The sequence below is a fragment of the Haliaeetus leucocephalus genome, unplaced genomic scaffold (genome assembly GCF_000737465.1).
Source record: "Haliaeetus leucocephalus isolate CR32 unplaced genomic scaffold, Haliaeetus_leucocephalus-4.0 Scaffold451, whole genome shotgun sequence".
NCBI lineage: Eukaryota > Metazoa > Chordata > Aves > Accipitriformes > Accipitridae > Haliaeetus > Haliaeetus leucocephalus.
Window position 1 is genome coordinate 8204227 of NW_010972887.1, and position 15422 is coordinate 8219648.

Genomic DNA, 15422 nt, shown 5'->3' on the forward strand with positions numbered 1-15422 from the left:
TTGGCTCTGGGTAAGCACTGCTCAGCAGTGACGAAAACATCCCTGAATTATCAACACTCTTTTCAGCACAAATCCAAAACATAGCCCCATACTAGCTACTGTGAAGAAAATTAACTCTATCCCAGCCAAACCCAGCACATTCTCCACCCCTTATTCAATACCAGTTACGTCATGCTCAGGTCCCACACTGTCCAATACGACTTCAGTAACCCCCACCACCCTGCCCATCCTTTGATACAATACACAGATACCATTCCCTTCGTCTATGGACCACCCCTGTGAAATGTCTGTAAAATGTCCACAAATGTCCATTGAGCTCATTTAGTCCATGACTTTGGGCTCCATCAGTTCTGGCGGTCACTCGGGACAGGAGAGGTGGTGTGTTGTGTGGAGTTACTGGGCACCAAAGCCAGCTCAGGTCGGGTCCCTGCTGCGCTTGCACTGCTTCTTGTAAGGCTTCTCCTCCCTTGGTTCACGTGGTTCCTGCCTTAGTAGTTTGGGTCAAGTTACAGTGTTTAACGTTGCAATGAACTCCTCCTGCCAAAAAATCTCCTCCAGCCAATACCAGCACATAATGTTAGTAATACTAATAAAGAAAAGGTAAAATGTCATTATGTTTGATTGTTTTTTTGTTGTCAGTTCCGTTATGCTGTAAAGTAACTAGATCTTATTTTGGTTTGGGTTTTTTTTTTTTTTTATAATTGAGTTTAACATTAGAATAATTAGTCCGTTAGTACAATGATTAGGAGTGTAATCTGATTAGAAGAATCATCGCCACTTGTCTCCTTCTATGGCTTCTAAGTGAAATTTATTTTGAGAACAGCCAATTTTCTGTTTAGAAACATAGGGAATTGCTGTTCAGGGTAGGTTGTAAGATGAAGTGTAGGATGGTAGAGGAGGAAGAATATTTTTCTGCATACGTACAAATTAAAGAATTTTTATTTAATGTGGAACATTGACAAATAATTTTAGCAAACCATTCTTACTTTTAATTTTTTTATTCCACGTATTAAAAAAAAAAAAAAAAAATCAACCCCCAAACTTCAAACCAACAAACAACTCCCCAACCCAAAGAAACCAACCCTTCAGCCTGAAATCCCAATAAACCCCAGAAGTAAAATACTGCTTCTTTGGAGTAATTTTTATTTTCTAAATTGCTTGTCATCCAGGTCCTACGTATTGATGTCTCCCGCAGTTCAATAGTATGTAACTCTTGCAAACGTGAAGTATCTAAAGCGAGAACAAATCTGTGATCTAATTATTGCTCACAATTTGTTGTGCACAGTCAAGTCTGGTTTTGAACATCCTGGGTGAAATCACTACTTAAAAGATAATACCTGACCATTATGGGTGCAAAAAATTGCTTCCTTCTATCAGCTCCCTGCACTATTTACTTGCCTTTCAGATGAGGTCGTTACCTAATGATTGCACTCCCTGTCTTTCTCTGGAGACTTCAGCACAGGGAATATTTCCCTTATCAGCATAGCGCAATCGCTATGGAGACGGTCAGTCTGCTGCTGGTGTTGGGGAGTGCTGGGGATTTATAACCTACTCATGTTCTGCGTGTTTTCATTCTGTGTTTGCGAAATGTGATGACTTTAATTTATTTCCTGTTCTAGAAATGTTTATTTTAAAAAACCCTGTATAGATCCTTCTATATGCTGTGTAAACAAGCTTTATAACGTGCTGTCTCTATTGTTTTGTCTAAATATACACACCTCCTCATTCCCTCCGTCCATCCTTCTTTTCTCATTGGCGTTACCCAGCAATACATTCAATGCATTCAAAATACTATTGATTTCTTGTCTGACCTTCTGCAATAGCATCGTTTGGAAGGATATTCTGTCAAAGGAGGCTCTTTACAAATGAAAGTGTCACAGAAATTGCATCTTGAATATGAAATGCAAGATAGATGCGTGAATTTTCTATTGATATAGCTTATTGTATAAATGTAGAAAATCACATACAAAATAAAATTGTAGCAGAAAATGGGTGTGCCCACTTCTCACTGAAGCAGGATTTCAGCAGACTTATATCCAAGTGCACAATTTGGTCTGTGTTTTACAGGTAGGAGGTTGTTCTCGTCCAATGAACAAAAATCTAAAGATTCATTTTGGGAGGCTCCTGATGGATTCTCTGCAGCCTGAGGAGCGCTGCTGTGTGTGCAAGGTCCCACGGTTGGACTGAGCCCACCTTTCCTAGTCTGCTCCAGTGAAATGCAACAATGAAAAAGCAATTTACATTTTTCTCATTAATATTATAAAATATCATCAAGCCATTAGCAACAGGGCAAAAAGTATTTTTGTGAAGTACTTTTATAGAGGTTGTGGTGCTTGATTTCAAATTACTCTTTTTCATGCTTTAAGCTTAAAAAAACTATCTTCTCCGTTAGTTGGTCGTGCTCTTTCATGCCCTGTTTTATTTTGCTTTGGGGCCTGAATTAGCCTGCCTTTTTGTTTTTTGATATATTTGTCCTGTTTCCTTGTTTCCCTGCCAGTAAGATAAATAGTGCCTACACTGTTTTGGCAGGGGGCATGTCTAGTAAAGCTTTATGGGACTAAAATACTGTAGCTTTTCATAGAAAAGGAAAAAACCTGTTTGTGCAGAAGGGTAGGGTGTAATCTTCCCGCACCTCGAACAACACGTGCAGCATTCCGTGGCTCGCAGAGTCTCTCACCAGACTCTAATGAGAGTAGATTCAATTTCTGGCATGAGCGCCTTGCCTGTCCCTCTTCACTGAACTGCAGCAGGCTCATAATTGCAATGCACTGACGTTACCGAAGAAAATACTCCTTGGAGAAAATGATTTTGAAAGAAAATGTGTAGGGAGAACATCCTGTCTGGTATGCTTAAGCAACATCTGAAAATTGGTGTATGCGCTTTAATTTTAGATGTGACAAGGCAGAAGGTGAATATCATTTTAAATGCAGCTGTCTTGCTTGTTTTCCTGGTGTTCTAGCAGCTCATTATGGGGGGCAGAGAGAGAGTATAAGGCAGTTGGAAATCTGGAGAGGAAGAGGCATTTAATTGCCAGTAGGCTTTAGGCTGAAAGTCGGATTTTTTTCCTCCTTATTTACACTTCTGGTAATCCATGGAGCAAATCCCATCTATAGAGGGCTTGAGTGAAAGGGGAGCCAGGAGTTCAGTGTTTTTCATGGCAGCCATTGGCGCTGTTGCCGCATTTTGCGCGTTTGTGTTTCTAACTGTGGAGGTCACCTTTCTAACGAGGATGGCCGTCTTTCCACGCCTATTTTTGCCTGTCATTTGTATGCATTGCAGTTGCCTGCCTTGCACAGCTGGATACAGCCCTTCTTTGCTTTGCTGAGTCCCTCTCGGCAACTGTGAAGGACCATCCTGGGATGTCCATGGTTTTGGGCAACCCTCTCTCTTGGATTGTAATGATCGTGGATTGTGTGCCTGCAGGAGAAGCTGTGCCTGAAGATGAACAGATCAGCGCAAAGGACCAGAAGAACCTGGAGCCTTGCGATAACACCCCAATTATTGACAACATCACACCGGTTGTTGCCAGCATCTCGACAGAGGAGAAGCAGAAATATGATGATGAGATTGCCAGTCTCTACAGACAGCTGGATGATAAGGTGTGAACATTTGGTTTGACTCCATTCGCTGGGCGTAAATGGAAAACTAAGCCAAAATGGGTGGGTGTCTCTGCCTATTTCTTGAGCACCATGAACTGGAAAATGTCCCAAAGTTCAAAACCCTATCACTGCATAAAACCAGATCTTGTCCTGTCGTGTCAGCTGTCTGCCTCTGTTCCCTCTGCAGATAGTGTTTGGGGGCATTCTCTGTGAAATCGGAGCCAAGTTTACCTTTAATTTTAAGGGTTTAGTACAGGCTTTTCAGCACTCCTTCAGTGATTTTTGTAAATCCCTCAGCAAACTGTAGCGTCATCTTGGAGTCACAGGAGAAAGAAGAAAAGGGAGGCTGTATCTTTAATAGTTTTTATATATTTATTGTGTATTAGAATTTTCAGGAAAATATATAACCACCCCTTGGGTCTCTTTTGTTCATGTTGTTCTAGCTGTGAACACTGCCTGGAGTGCAGGTGGCTTTTTTATTTATTTATTTGCACAGCTTGAAATACATCATTGGCACTTAAAGCTAATCAGCAATACATTTACTGAGCACTTGCCATTAATAGCTTTGGCTTGTGTGAAGATAAGAAATGGGGAAAAAAGGCATACTAAGATCGTTGACCATTACGGATGAGAACAGCTTAAAAGGCTATCTAGCAAAAGTTTTCAGGGTAGCTTTAATCATGAATCAAAACTTGATTTTAACTTTCAATTGTAATTAGCAAGAAAACATCAGAAAAAAGCCCACTGTTTCCTTGAATGTTAATATTAAAGTTTGACTGTTTCTGAATACTGAGGGAGGGAGTGTGGATAGTTGTGTTTAAGCCTTAACTCTGATGTGCGTGAGGTCTCTCTGCACAGTCCAGTTCCACACAGCAGTATGTTGATGGCATTCAAAATAACAGTTAAGGTCTTTAAGAACTTACAGCTTTTCTGTGATGGGGAATACATTCCCAGTAGCAGTCTCTAGCTTTTAGGTGTTGGTTAGAAAAAGAAAAAAAGCCAGTCATTCTTTCACTTTCCCTCATCAAAAGTAGCAAAGCCCATTGATTTATACTTGAGGGAACTGGCAGCAGGTTTGAGTTTTACCCTAGAAAACATGGGAAGTGTAATTTGGTGCATTACTGCAATACTATAGGAAATAAGGTATTTGATTCCCAAAACAAAACCAAAATATCTCCATTTTTAACTTTATAACTCTACAGTGTAGACCATTGTTACGTTATATCTGGGACTATGTTAGTATTAGCAAATGTTTCAAAATATTCTGCTTGATAGCTGTATTTGCTATCAGAAATCACTCTTAGCATGCTTGTCAGTGAAACACAAAATATCAATTGACTCTGATAGGGTAAAAAGCAACCATTTATCTTTGGTGAGTTCCTTTAGAGAAGGACATCCATCACAAGAACAGAGGGGGACTTGGTCAGGGGCTGTGCTTGGTGTGCCTCCTGTGGCATCTTGGAGGAAGGACTCGTACAGTGGAGTCATCGTCATTTCTCTGCTGTATTTAAGATCAGTTCCGACCCGTGAGGATGCTGTCTTAACAAGGAAGTTGAAATGCCAGTAAAATTGGATGCCTGTCTGTGCATTACCTGGCAGTATTTTCTTCAAGGGCTGTGATGGAGTGGGAAAATACAAATTCTGCAGTTGAGGGGTCCAAGTTCTGTGATTTGAGCTTCCTTTTTCATTAATGCAGTTCAGAGCTAGCTGTAAATTGTAGTTGGTTAATAAATCTGTCTCTAATGATGTCTCTTCAGCTGAAATTTGGGGAGAGTAAGAGAGAGAGAGAGGGGCTGTATGTATTCGTACATCTATAAAACATCAGATATGTTGGCAAAGTCTCCTGCAAGTTATAACATGCAACTCTGACCACATCAGTGTCTTGTTTACCAGCAGAGAGACCTTTGCTTAGGTATATACTGGAGACAACTGCATGTGTGCATTGCTTTTACTATATAGCTCTGTGTATGTATATTATTCTCCCTCTCATACCATTCAAACGTGCACAAGGTTTGCTATGGCATTATTCTTACTTCTTTTCTAGAAAGGGAAAAAAAAAGTGGCCAAACGAGAACTGTGGAAAGAAATTAAAAATCTCCAACCCTATTTCATTGCAGGATGATGAAATCAACCAGCAGAGCCAGTTGGCTGAAAAACTAAAGCAACAAATGTTGGATCAAGAGGAGGTAAAAAAACTAAAAAACCACCCCCAACCAACAAATTAAAAAAACCCTTACATTTTGCTTATTAGCACCTTGTTAAGTGATTCTGTCAAAGTTGTTCATATTAACTGGCTAAAATTCAATAGGTAAGAGAAACCTGTGTGACAGCTAAGCTTAAACTTCAAATTTCATAATATTCTCAGAAGAGTGTGAAGCCTTGATAACTCCTTATAATAGCATACCATCCTGCTGGGAAGTGATGCTGGAGATACCAAGGTAGGAGCGTGGCCAGTATTTTTCACTTCAAACCTGTTTTTCAATATGTCTGTATCCTTTCAGGTATCCAGACACTATGGACTGCAGGTAGTCACAGATTTCCTAGTTTGACAGTATAAAAATTACTCCTGGTAATAAATTACTGATGTTCATTATTTTGGCAATCAGAGACAGTACTGAGAGAAATTGGTGAGACTGAAAAATTGATTATTAGTGCTGCCACGGATTTGCTTTAAAATCTTGGATTGCTTGCTTTAAACATTTTATTTCATTGTTTCTGTCTGTAACATAAACAGGTTTTGTTTTTAAGATAGGGAATATGATCACTAAATTTACAGTCAGGTCATTTCCTTATTTGTCAGTTGTTTACAAGAGGTTTTGAAGATGCAAAATCTGGCAATGCTACCAAATCACCAAGTTCCCCAAGTGTTGCTCTGATATTTCTTAGAGGATGGTTTTATGCTGGTTTTCAAACTGGGGGAAACTGGAGAAGGACTATTCAGACAGAATATAATCTTGGTGTGGGAGTTCACCCATCATTAGTGTTCTGAAATGTTGGTCTCTGTTTACACGAAACACTGCAGTGATTCTCTAGGAGCGTACCTCTCCCAGCTGCCCAAGCCACTTCAGTTGGAGTACAGCATTATGCTGGCTGCTTTTTTGGGGTGTGAAACCTCTCTTGTCATAGAAAAATTATTCTGTCCATGTCTCAATCCTTATCCCAGCCCTCAGAAAGGGTTTCCAAGGTTTAGCTCCTTAACAGGGAGAGAACGAGGTATGAAAATGTCTGTTACTTGTCACTCATGACTTACCTGCCACCTTTTGGGACTTATCCTCACTGCCAGAGTTACCAGCTTTATTTTACTCCATGATGAAGCTCTTCACTCACTTGCCACAACTTTCTTTTGATTACTCCATATTGTGTCCTACCCATGTCCGTGGCTATACAAATGTAACAGAATTTTATGCATTGTTAGCAATATTATTTTCTGATGTGTGTTATTTACACCTTCTCTCTTCTCCCATCTTTTTAACATCAGTGTTCTCATCTAAAGCTTATTTTTTCCTTCACGGTTTTTCTTGTGTCTTATTTTCTGAGTGATGTGCATTCCTTTCTTTGTGTTAGATATTTGGGAGCATGCTGTACACTGGCTTATTCCCCACCCTCTTTGTGTTCCATAATCAATATTACATCTGGAAGATGAATCAAGTTTTCAGTGGCCTCTAATCCTTGCCTTACCACTTTTTCCCATTTTTTGCACGTTTTTTCTCTAGCTTTGCTGACTTATTGAAATCTTTGCTGCTGGTGTTGCACCACTTGTTCAGAAGATTTAGCTGGTTCATCTGATAAACTTGTCCATTTCTTACCTTTGCAAGCTAATGTGATATTTTTGTTTTCTTCTTTAAGGCAACTGAATTTTTCAAGATTTTGTCTTCCACATGTAAGCTTCACCTGCACGGCGGGAGCGATGTACCTGTTCTCTCTTAGAGCTGTGATTAGCTCCGTGATATATTAGCTGCAGAGCAGCTGCCTCACTCTGCTTCCCCCTAATTAACCAGAGTACTTTTTTCTGCTTGATTAAGCTAGCAGGTTAATTACAAATCTAAGGCCTGCCACAGATGGCGTTATGCTGATACTGGTATCTTTTGGTACCTTTTCACCGCTGGCTGTTTCTTGGGGTGTGTGTTTTGGGGGGGATTCTGAATCTTCCACCCTTGAATCTCGTGTGCTGTGAACAGATCCGTGAAGTGCTGCAGCCATTGTCTCCTTCCCTTTGTTTACAACTGATCGGTATAATGTGTTATTAATAGCCTTTAAAAATCTTGCTATATTTTCCCACATTGTATCAACAATAATCTTCTGGGGAGCTGTGTTTATGCTCTAGGTGATATATAACACTTCCCTTTACTTGAATTCACAGTAATATTCACACAGAAAATTTCTTAAGTAAATGTAAATAATAGTTCCATCTGTGTTTAGTAGAAAGATTATTTTAAGCTATTTTGTTGTTTAAATATTTACATGCCATCTGGCTTTGGCAATTCAGTGGGTTTTTCCATAACGTGAGTGCACTTCTGAGGCTGCAGCATTACCAGTGAGATAAATTCTCCTTACATCTGAATCCTCTCTTCGCCACTTTGGGCACGTGCCAGCATCTGAAGCTGCCTGGTTGGTTTCCTATTTTCCATTAGCACTCTGAGCCAAAAAAAGCAATGTCTTCTCTGACATTCTCCTTTTAGGTGGTCCGTTTTAGAGAGATGTTTCTGTTTTGCTTGGGGTCTCACACGCAACTTCTTCATGGCCTGGGAGGCGGTGGGCAGTGGTGGGACAGGGCAGGAGAAGTCCACCCAGCACACTTCAATAGTGCAGATTTTTTTCTACTGTCCAAGAAAGCTGCAGTACAGTATTATTATACTAATCCATACATAGGAAGGCTTGGAAATAAGTGAGTTCTGTGAATGAACATCCAAACTTCTCTGTTAGGATGAGCATGAATGCATTCTTGTATCTCATGCACTACTTTTATGTGTTACTGCTCTATATTTTATGTTTTTATGCAATGTTAAGTCCAGATTTTGTTGTTGTTCTCAAAAGTACAATATCAACAATAAATGTTAGGTGGCACCTTTTATTTATTTTCACATCATTCTGCAGTATATGACTGCTGTTGAGTCTGGTTTTGTGCTAAAAGCCCAATAGCTGAATTTTTGAGACTTTAACATCTGAATGAAGATGGAGTGATGCAAGGGCAAGGGAGAGGACCATGCAACCGACCTCTTACAATCAGCACTGTCACTGAAACTTCAGCATCTCCCTCAGTAGCATGCAAATAGTAAATTTAGTACATTTTACAAATTGGAAATACTCACTAGTATGTGTGAAGTCTGTATTTTCTTCTTTAGTTAATATATTGCCTCAGCAAATACAAGCAGCTAATCTGTCTTCAGCATCATGCTTCAGATGATAGCTAAGAATAATCATCATAGGTTTGCTTATCAAAATATTTCTCTAATGCCACAAGATCTTTGAGACTGCCTCAGAGAGACCTTTTACTTCGTTCAGTTCAAAGCTGTGAGTCTGTGTTTAAATATTTTACTTTGTGGTATTTTTTGGTCCTAGCTGCAGCATTGGATTGAGGGCAGAAAATTTATTTGGAGCTATGATACTGTTTAAAATAAGTTTCTCTGCTTCAGTCTTCTGTCATAATAGGATTTGATTAAGATTTTTCTTTTCATTGAAGTTCAGAGCCTTTTTTGCTTCCTTCAAATACATTTATGCTGAAACTGATGCTGTTTCTGGTAGAATAGTAGGATTTCTTCTCTCCTGCTTTCTCTCTCTTGCACACATGCTTGCATGCTCACACTTTCTTTCTTTGTTTTTACCCTTTTCAGTGTTGTCTTTTAAATGAGTTCTTGGGTGACTTAACACTTCTGTGATATCTGGTTCCCAGCTTTTGGCCTCCACTAGGAGAGATTATGAGAAGATTCAAGAGGAGCTGACCCGTCTTCAGATTGAGAACGAAGCAGCGAAAGATGAAGTGAAAGAGGTCCTTCAAGCCCTGGAAGAATTAGCTGTCAATTATGACCAGAAATCCCAAGAAGTGGAGGACAAAACAAGGGCCAACGAGCAGCTGGCTGACGAGCTGGCGCAGAAGAGTGTAAGAGCAAGTGGTTTATAGTGCTGGTTCCTTCCTCATCCCCTAACTCTGCACCTCCCCTAAAGATTTCCATAGGGGTTCCCAGATAAATGCTAGCCTATGCTATTTCAGGAATCTTTCAGATACTGCTGCCAAGTATGTTGTTAGGCAGTTTAAAAATTGGAGTGGCCAGGAAGCTGTTAAAAGATCCGTATTTGCCGATGCTACTCTTTCTCTTCTATCTTAATTAAACGATAAAATTAAGGTTATTCAGAAACCGCTCTATGGAAGCTGACAGCAGATTGTGGCTCTCTTGCAACCTCTGTATTTTGCGCACCATAGCAGCAACTGAACTGAATGTGAGAACTGGCCATTCTGTGTTTTGGTTATTTAAGAACTGTATTATGCCAAGAAAGATGTGAAAATCTGCTTTATGCTAATTGCAGCATTCTGTGTTTCTCTGGACTCTGCTTTGGAGCAGGGATTTTATGCAGAGTCAGGGGATCTCAAGGAAGGAATCAGAAAAAAAATCAGCTTTTTCAGCTGGTGTGTACTGATCTCATGGAAAAAATCTGATCTGAGAGAAATCAAGATTGGCTTACTACATCCTTGTTCCTTAATTCATTGCACAAACTGAGGAAGCTATTGTTAACAGGTCTGTTTTCACGGAAGACTTCAGTAAAACAGATTACTATGAAATCCATTTGAAAAAATTGAATTTTATATCCTTCTATACCTGTTTCTCTGTGATTAACCTTCTTTGACATGTATTATGCAAATAAGAGTCTTACTGGATTTACTACATTTAATAGATCTAAAATAGCTTCGTTAGCAAGTGAGTTGTGAAAGTGGATTACGGCAAGGTGGAATTGCACGTGTCAGTACATTGTGCCGGTAGACATGTTCAGGAAAATATAAGACAACACCGTGTAACCTAGATATTGCAGAAGAACTGGTGCCCAGTTTGTGGAGGGGAGGGTAACTTCTGCTTTTATACCTTTTCAGAGTGCCCTGACAGCGACCCAGAGGGAGCTGGGCCAGTTGCAGGAGCTCAGTAATCATCAGAAGAAGAGAGCTACAGAAATCTTGAACTTGCTGCTTAAGGACCTGGGAGAGATTGGAGGAATCATTGGTACTAACGATGTTAAAACAGTAAGTTGGCTGGCTTTATTGCTTGCCCCGCCACACCTTCTGCAATATAAAAATACTTGCCATGGAACGTGTGTGATACAGCGGTCCTTCTCCCAGGACACTGCCGTTTAAATCCTGCCTAGAGCGGAGAGTAAAATACTGAAGAGATCTTTGTCTGGGTCAGAGATGGTCAGTGTCTGTGCACACAGTTACCACTTTTATTCCCAGCTCAGTGTTTGCAGCCAAACTAATGCAGCCCATCTGTTTGTTGATGCATTTATTAATGGGGGGGACTGAGTTCCCCCCAAAACAATACACATGTAGTCCTACTCCTTCGTTAGCTGGCATGACCCAGTTTTCCCAGAATCTGAAGAATCTTTATTGGTGAGATTTGACTTCTGGGTGGCTACCTTTTTGTTTGAAGTTTGTCCTAAAACTGTTGTGTAGCTGAAGGTGAACAGTTCTCAAAGCCAGAGGTTTGTACTGATGACCGTCCAGGGCACCCAAATGAAAAGATCTGCACAGAAATTGTGTTTTCTGCATTCTGGTGTGTTTATTACCTTTCAACAGTGGCTGGCTTCATCAAAGAGCCCACGCTTTTGTATGTGTTTCTGAATACAAGATGCTTTAAAATTACCAATTTCCAGCACTGGTAAATTTGTGCTAGATAACACACAAATAATTACATGACAGTAAGACCAGCTTAACTTTTGTGTATTGACTAATGACCTTTATAGAGGAAAAATTGCAAGGGATCATTTTCCTCTGAAGTAAGAAGGTAAGAATGGGAGTGAAGGTGATTGAAGTGGCAGAAACCTTGGTATTTGAACGTGCCTGGAGATAGTGCGAATTTTGGCAAGCTTTTCTTTGAAATTTGCCTTCTGTCTGGCTCTTGGGTTTACAGATACAGTAGAGGAGGTAGCTACTCACTTTGTCACACTTCTGTTGTAGATGAGCAAAATGCTAAGTCATTCAGAAGATATTTGTACGGTCATTGCTAAATGGCACATCTCTAATGGAAACTTTTCATGGCCTGAAAAATCTTCCTGGTGATGTTAATGCCATCTTCTCTGTCCATTTAAAACCACGTGGAAAAGAGCAATTGCGAAAACCGGATAAGAAATTAATTTTCAAGATGTTTGTAAATTCCTTGCAATGCACTCCATTTTCTTGCTTTTAGTTCACTTCTCGGTTTTTGAGCAATGAGCTTTCCTGAACATTGAAAGCTAAAAGTGAGTATGTGTGGCTAGAGTGCTTGGAGTTGCCTCAGAGTTGTTGATATCCTGCTAAAGCCCCCTTAGGTCAACAGATGCTCCAGCCTGCTCTTACTGCAGAGGACAGGATCCCTGTTGTCTGATGTGGTTATGCAGATGCCAGGACCACAAGACCAGACTTTGCTAGATGTTACAGCAACCTCTGGTGGCCGTTGTAATAGGAACTGTAAGAGGAAATCTTTGAAAATGGAGGCAGAGGCTGTTTGGTACAAGTTTTTATAGTAACTAAGTTGTCAGCATTTTACGGGACAGCTGTCAGTGTAAATAAGGCCAGATTGAGAAGCTTTTAAAAGAATAATTTTAAATTTGTTGGCAATTAGTATCTTCTCAAAGTGTGTCTAATTTCAGACCAGACTGAGAGTTTTGAAAGCGGTTGCATTTTTTAGGCTGTTGGGAGAAGATACAGCGTATGTTACCTTCCCTTTGGTGGTGCTGGGTAGAAGCAAAAAGCAGATGAAGTTGCTAGCCATATGCTCGCTCACAGAGAACCTTCACAGCTCGTCAGTGGGTCATATGAATTAAGTAGTCGAAGAAAAATCATTTAGAGGAAGACATACAAATAAAAGGCACTATGTTAAGCCAGGGAAAGAAATGATGTGTAAATAGAATTATACTAATATGTAGAGATGAGAGCAATTACTTTTGTCTTGACAGGTGAGATTTCCAAACCCATGTCTGTCTCACAGCTCCTTATTGAAGAAGCACAAGCCTTCAAGAGGAGACTTCTTTAAGGAGTACTTTGAAAATGCTCTTCAGCTTTTAGCAGTTTGAAAGAAGGAAAATTTCCTGTGCTAGTGACATGAGAAGTTTTCTCCAAAATATGCTCTTGTCATGATGGTGGGCTTGATTACTTTAGATGTTGAACCACTAAATTGATGAAGCACACAGTGAGCTCAAGTCTTAATTTCTCACTTTTGAGGCTTATCAGTGAAGACTGTAAGAAACAGAGTGTTGTAACATGTTTAAAGGTGACCTGAAGGTCTGTGGGTACTCCTTAAGGACCACTGTGCTTTCACAGAGGCTTCCTAGCTCTAGACAAGAGTTTCACAGCAGGAAGACTGCTTTGCGTCGATTTACCTGTACGAACCACACCTTCAAGATGACAATCTTCTGTGTGTTTAGTTAGCAGATGTGAACGGGGTGATTGAGGAGGAGTTCACCATGGCACGGCTTTACATCAGCAAGATGAAGTCTGAGGTGAAGTCCCTGGTGAACCGCAGCAAGCAGTTGGAGAGCGCCCAGATAGACTCCAACAGGAAGATGAACGCCAGCGAGAGGGAGCTTGCAGCTTGCCAGCTCCTCATTTCACAAGTACGTTTGATCCTCCATTGTCCCTTTGCAGCAGAGTTTGGTGACTTTCTCACCCTCCTTCCTCATGAAATGTGTGTGCTAGGAGTGAGAAATGAGACTTAAGGGAGCAGAATGCTGCTGTTTCTCTTGTCTGTTTTGTTGTTTTTTCTCTCTTCTCCCATTCCTCCCTCTCACTGTCTTTCAGCATGTTCTGTGGCAAGATCCTGTCCTGCTGTAGATCTCAAAATGGCATAATACTGAAAATCCTCCTCGGAGTGATTTCCTCAGCATAAATTTGTATCTTATACCTTCCCTTTAAAAGCAACCTGAGAAAGGAAGCAGTGATTGTATGGTTCACTAGCAAAACATTTGGAGAGCCCCCCCATATCTGGTCTGTTGGTACACTACCAAGATAACTAGGCAACAATATATAAAATAATACATTATGGAAAAAATTACTATGTAAGATAGAAATCCAGATGGTAGGAGAGCTCCACAGTGGGTGGCAGTTACAAGCAGTGATGCTTGCTGCAGCCTGCTGCAGAAGAGGGTGCTAACTGCTTTGACATGCTCAACTGCTTTGAAGTGGACATGTGAAGGGGAGGAGACGATACAGTTTGTTGTATTTCATTTGCTACCGCTTAGTCTAAGAAAACCTGGGGCAAGGATAGCCTCTTGTCCTGCAGCAGAATGTCTTTATTAAGTCCTACTTAATAAAGCTGTAGCTGGAAGCGTGCTTCTTAGTATTACAGTGAGGCTGGAGTCCTGGGGGTATTGCCTGTCCAAAAAGATTAAGTAAAAACGATACTTTTCATCCTGTCTTAAAGTAGACCCTGGGCTGGCATGGCCACTGAAGGAAGTCATCCTGACAGCCTGTGCTGCTCCCTTTCCTTGGGAACTTGCATTAGTAAAGCAGATTAAGGCTTGACTGGCAAAGCAGCTGGTACGCGTACTTCTTCTGGCAGGAGAGGAGCAGGAACACAACACTGGGAATAAAGGTCTCGGCCACAGGCGGTGGGACAGCCTCTTTCAGCCCTGGTGTTGGCTGACACCGAGCTGGTGAAGGAGTGAGTGGGAGGCAGCCCGCCTGCCTCCGTGGGGATGGTGTTCGTCCCCTTACACTGTCATCACACTGGAATCACGGCGAGCTTCAATGCTCAGAGCTTGTCACAAGCATGGCCTAACTGTTGTCCTCGGTACCTGTTTGCAGACAGGACACTGGAGATTTAGGATTTGAGAGTTTTATCCAAGTACTGTATGTTCACGTGGGGAAGAAAGCAAGCAGAAATACTCTTTAGCAGGTGATCACCATGCCTTGACATTTTGGAGGTTCTACATCTAAGTGCATATTAAGGCCTGTCTGTGTTTAAAACTGGGAAGACGACAGATGGTGGTACACTCAAAATCTTGTTAATGGGCAAGTGAACCTTATCTATAAAGCCACCAAGTAAAAAAAAAAAAAAAAAGAAAACCTGCAAGGCAGGTCAGGAAGAGCTCAGAGAGATCAAGCCTGGCAAGCCTCAGTCCTGAGGCCTTGCAAGCTCAGTCCAAAGCTGGTGGCCTGTTACTACCAATGGCAATGCCGTATCACAGGGCTACACCATTACGGTGTTAAGCTGATCCATAAAATGGTGCATCACTGCTGCGTGCCATGCCAAGAGTCTCCATTTTGGGGCCAGGACATCTGGAGCCAAGCTGGGAGTTGGCCAAATTTCTTGTCAGGTTTAGGAATCCATTGGAGGACTTACTGCCCAAAGCATGTAACTCGGGCATGTGCTCTTCCTTCCTGGAGACCTTGGTGCCAGGAGGGTCTGAACTATTTTAGTTCCTGCTAAGGATTACTCCTCTTTAAGTCTGATCTTTACAGTAGCACCAAGCCAGAGGTCTCAACCCCTCTTTGCCAAGGTGAACTTTAAGAACACTGAACCACAAGTGCTTCAGTGGCCTTATTAATAGGATGTAATAATTCCCAGAGAGTATCTTAATTTTATCCCCAAATTAGAAAATTTTAATTCGATTTTTGATGTTTTCATTATGTTCTTCACTATTTGC

At 41.0% G+C, this 15422-nt stretch overlaps 1 protein-coding gene across 4 annotated transcripts in view; it reads left to right on the forward strand.

Annotated features, from left to right (window-relative positions):
* Positions 1-15422, forward strand: part of KIF5C (kinesin family member 5C) — an 86037-nt gene that overhangs the window by 52472 nt on the left and 18143 nt on the right. For 2 of the 4 annotated variants that reach the window (XM_010575202.1, XM_010575201.1), the window contains exons 12-16: positions 3424-3599; positions 5717-5785; positions 9490-9696; positions 10681-10827; positions 13203-13391. In XM_010575202.1, coding sequence (XP_010573504.1) covers positions 3424-3599; positions 5717-5785; positions 9490-9696; positions 10681-10827; positions 13203-13391 — 788 coding nt within the window. Of the gene's footprint in view, positions 1-3423; positions 3600-5716; positions 5786-9489; positions 9697-10680; positions 10832-13202; positions 13392-15422 lie in introns of all 4 variants that reach the window. The other 2 variants (XM_010575203.1, XM_010575204.1) reach the window with 2 other exon arrangements.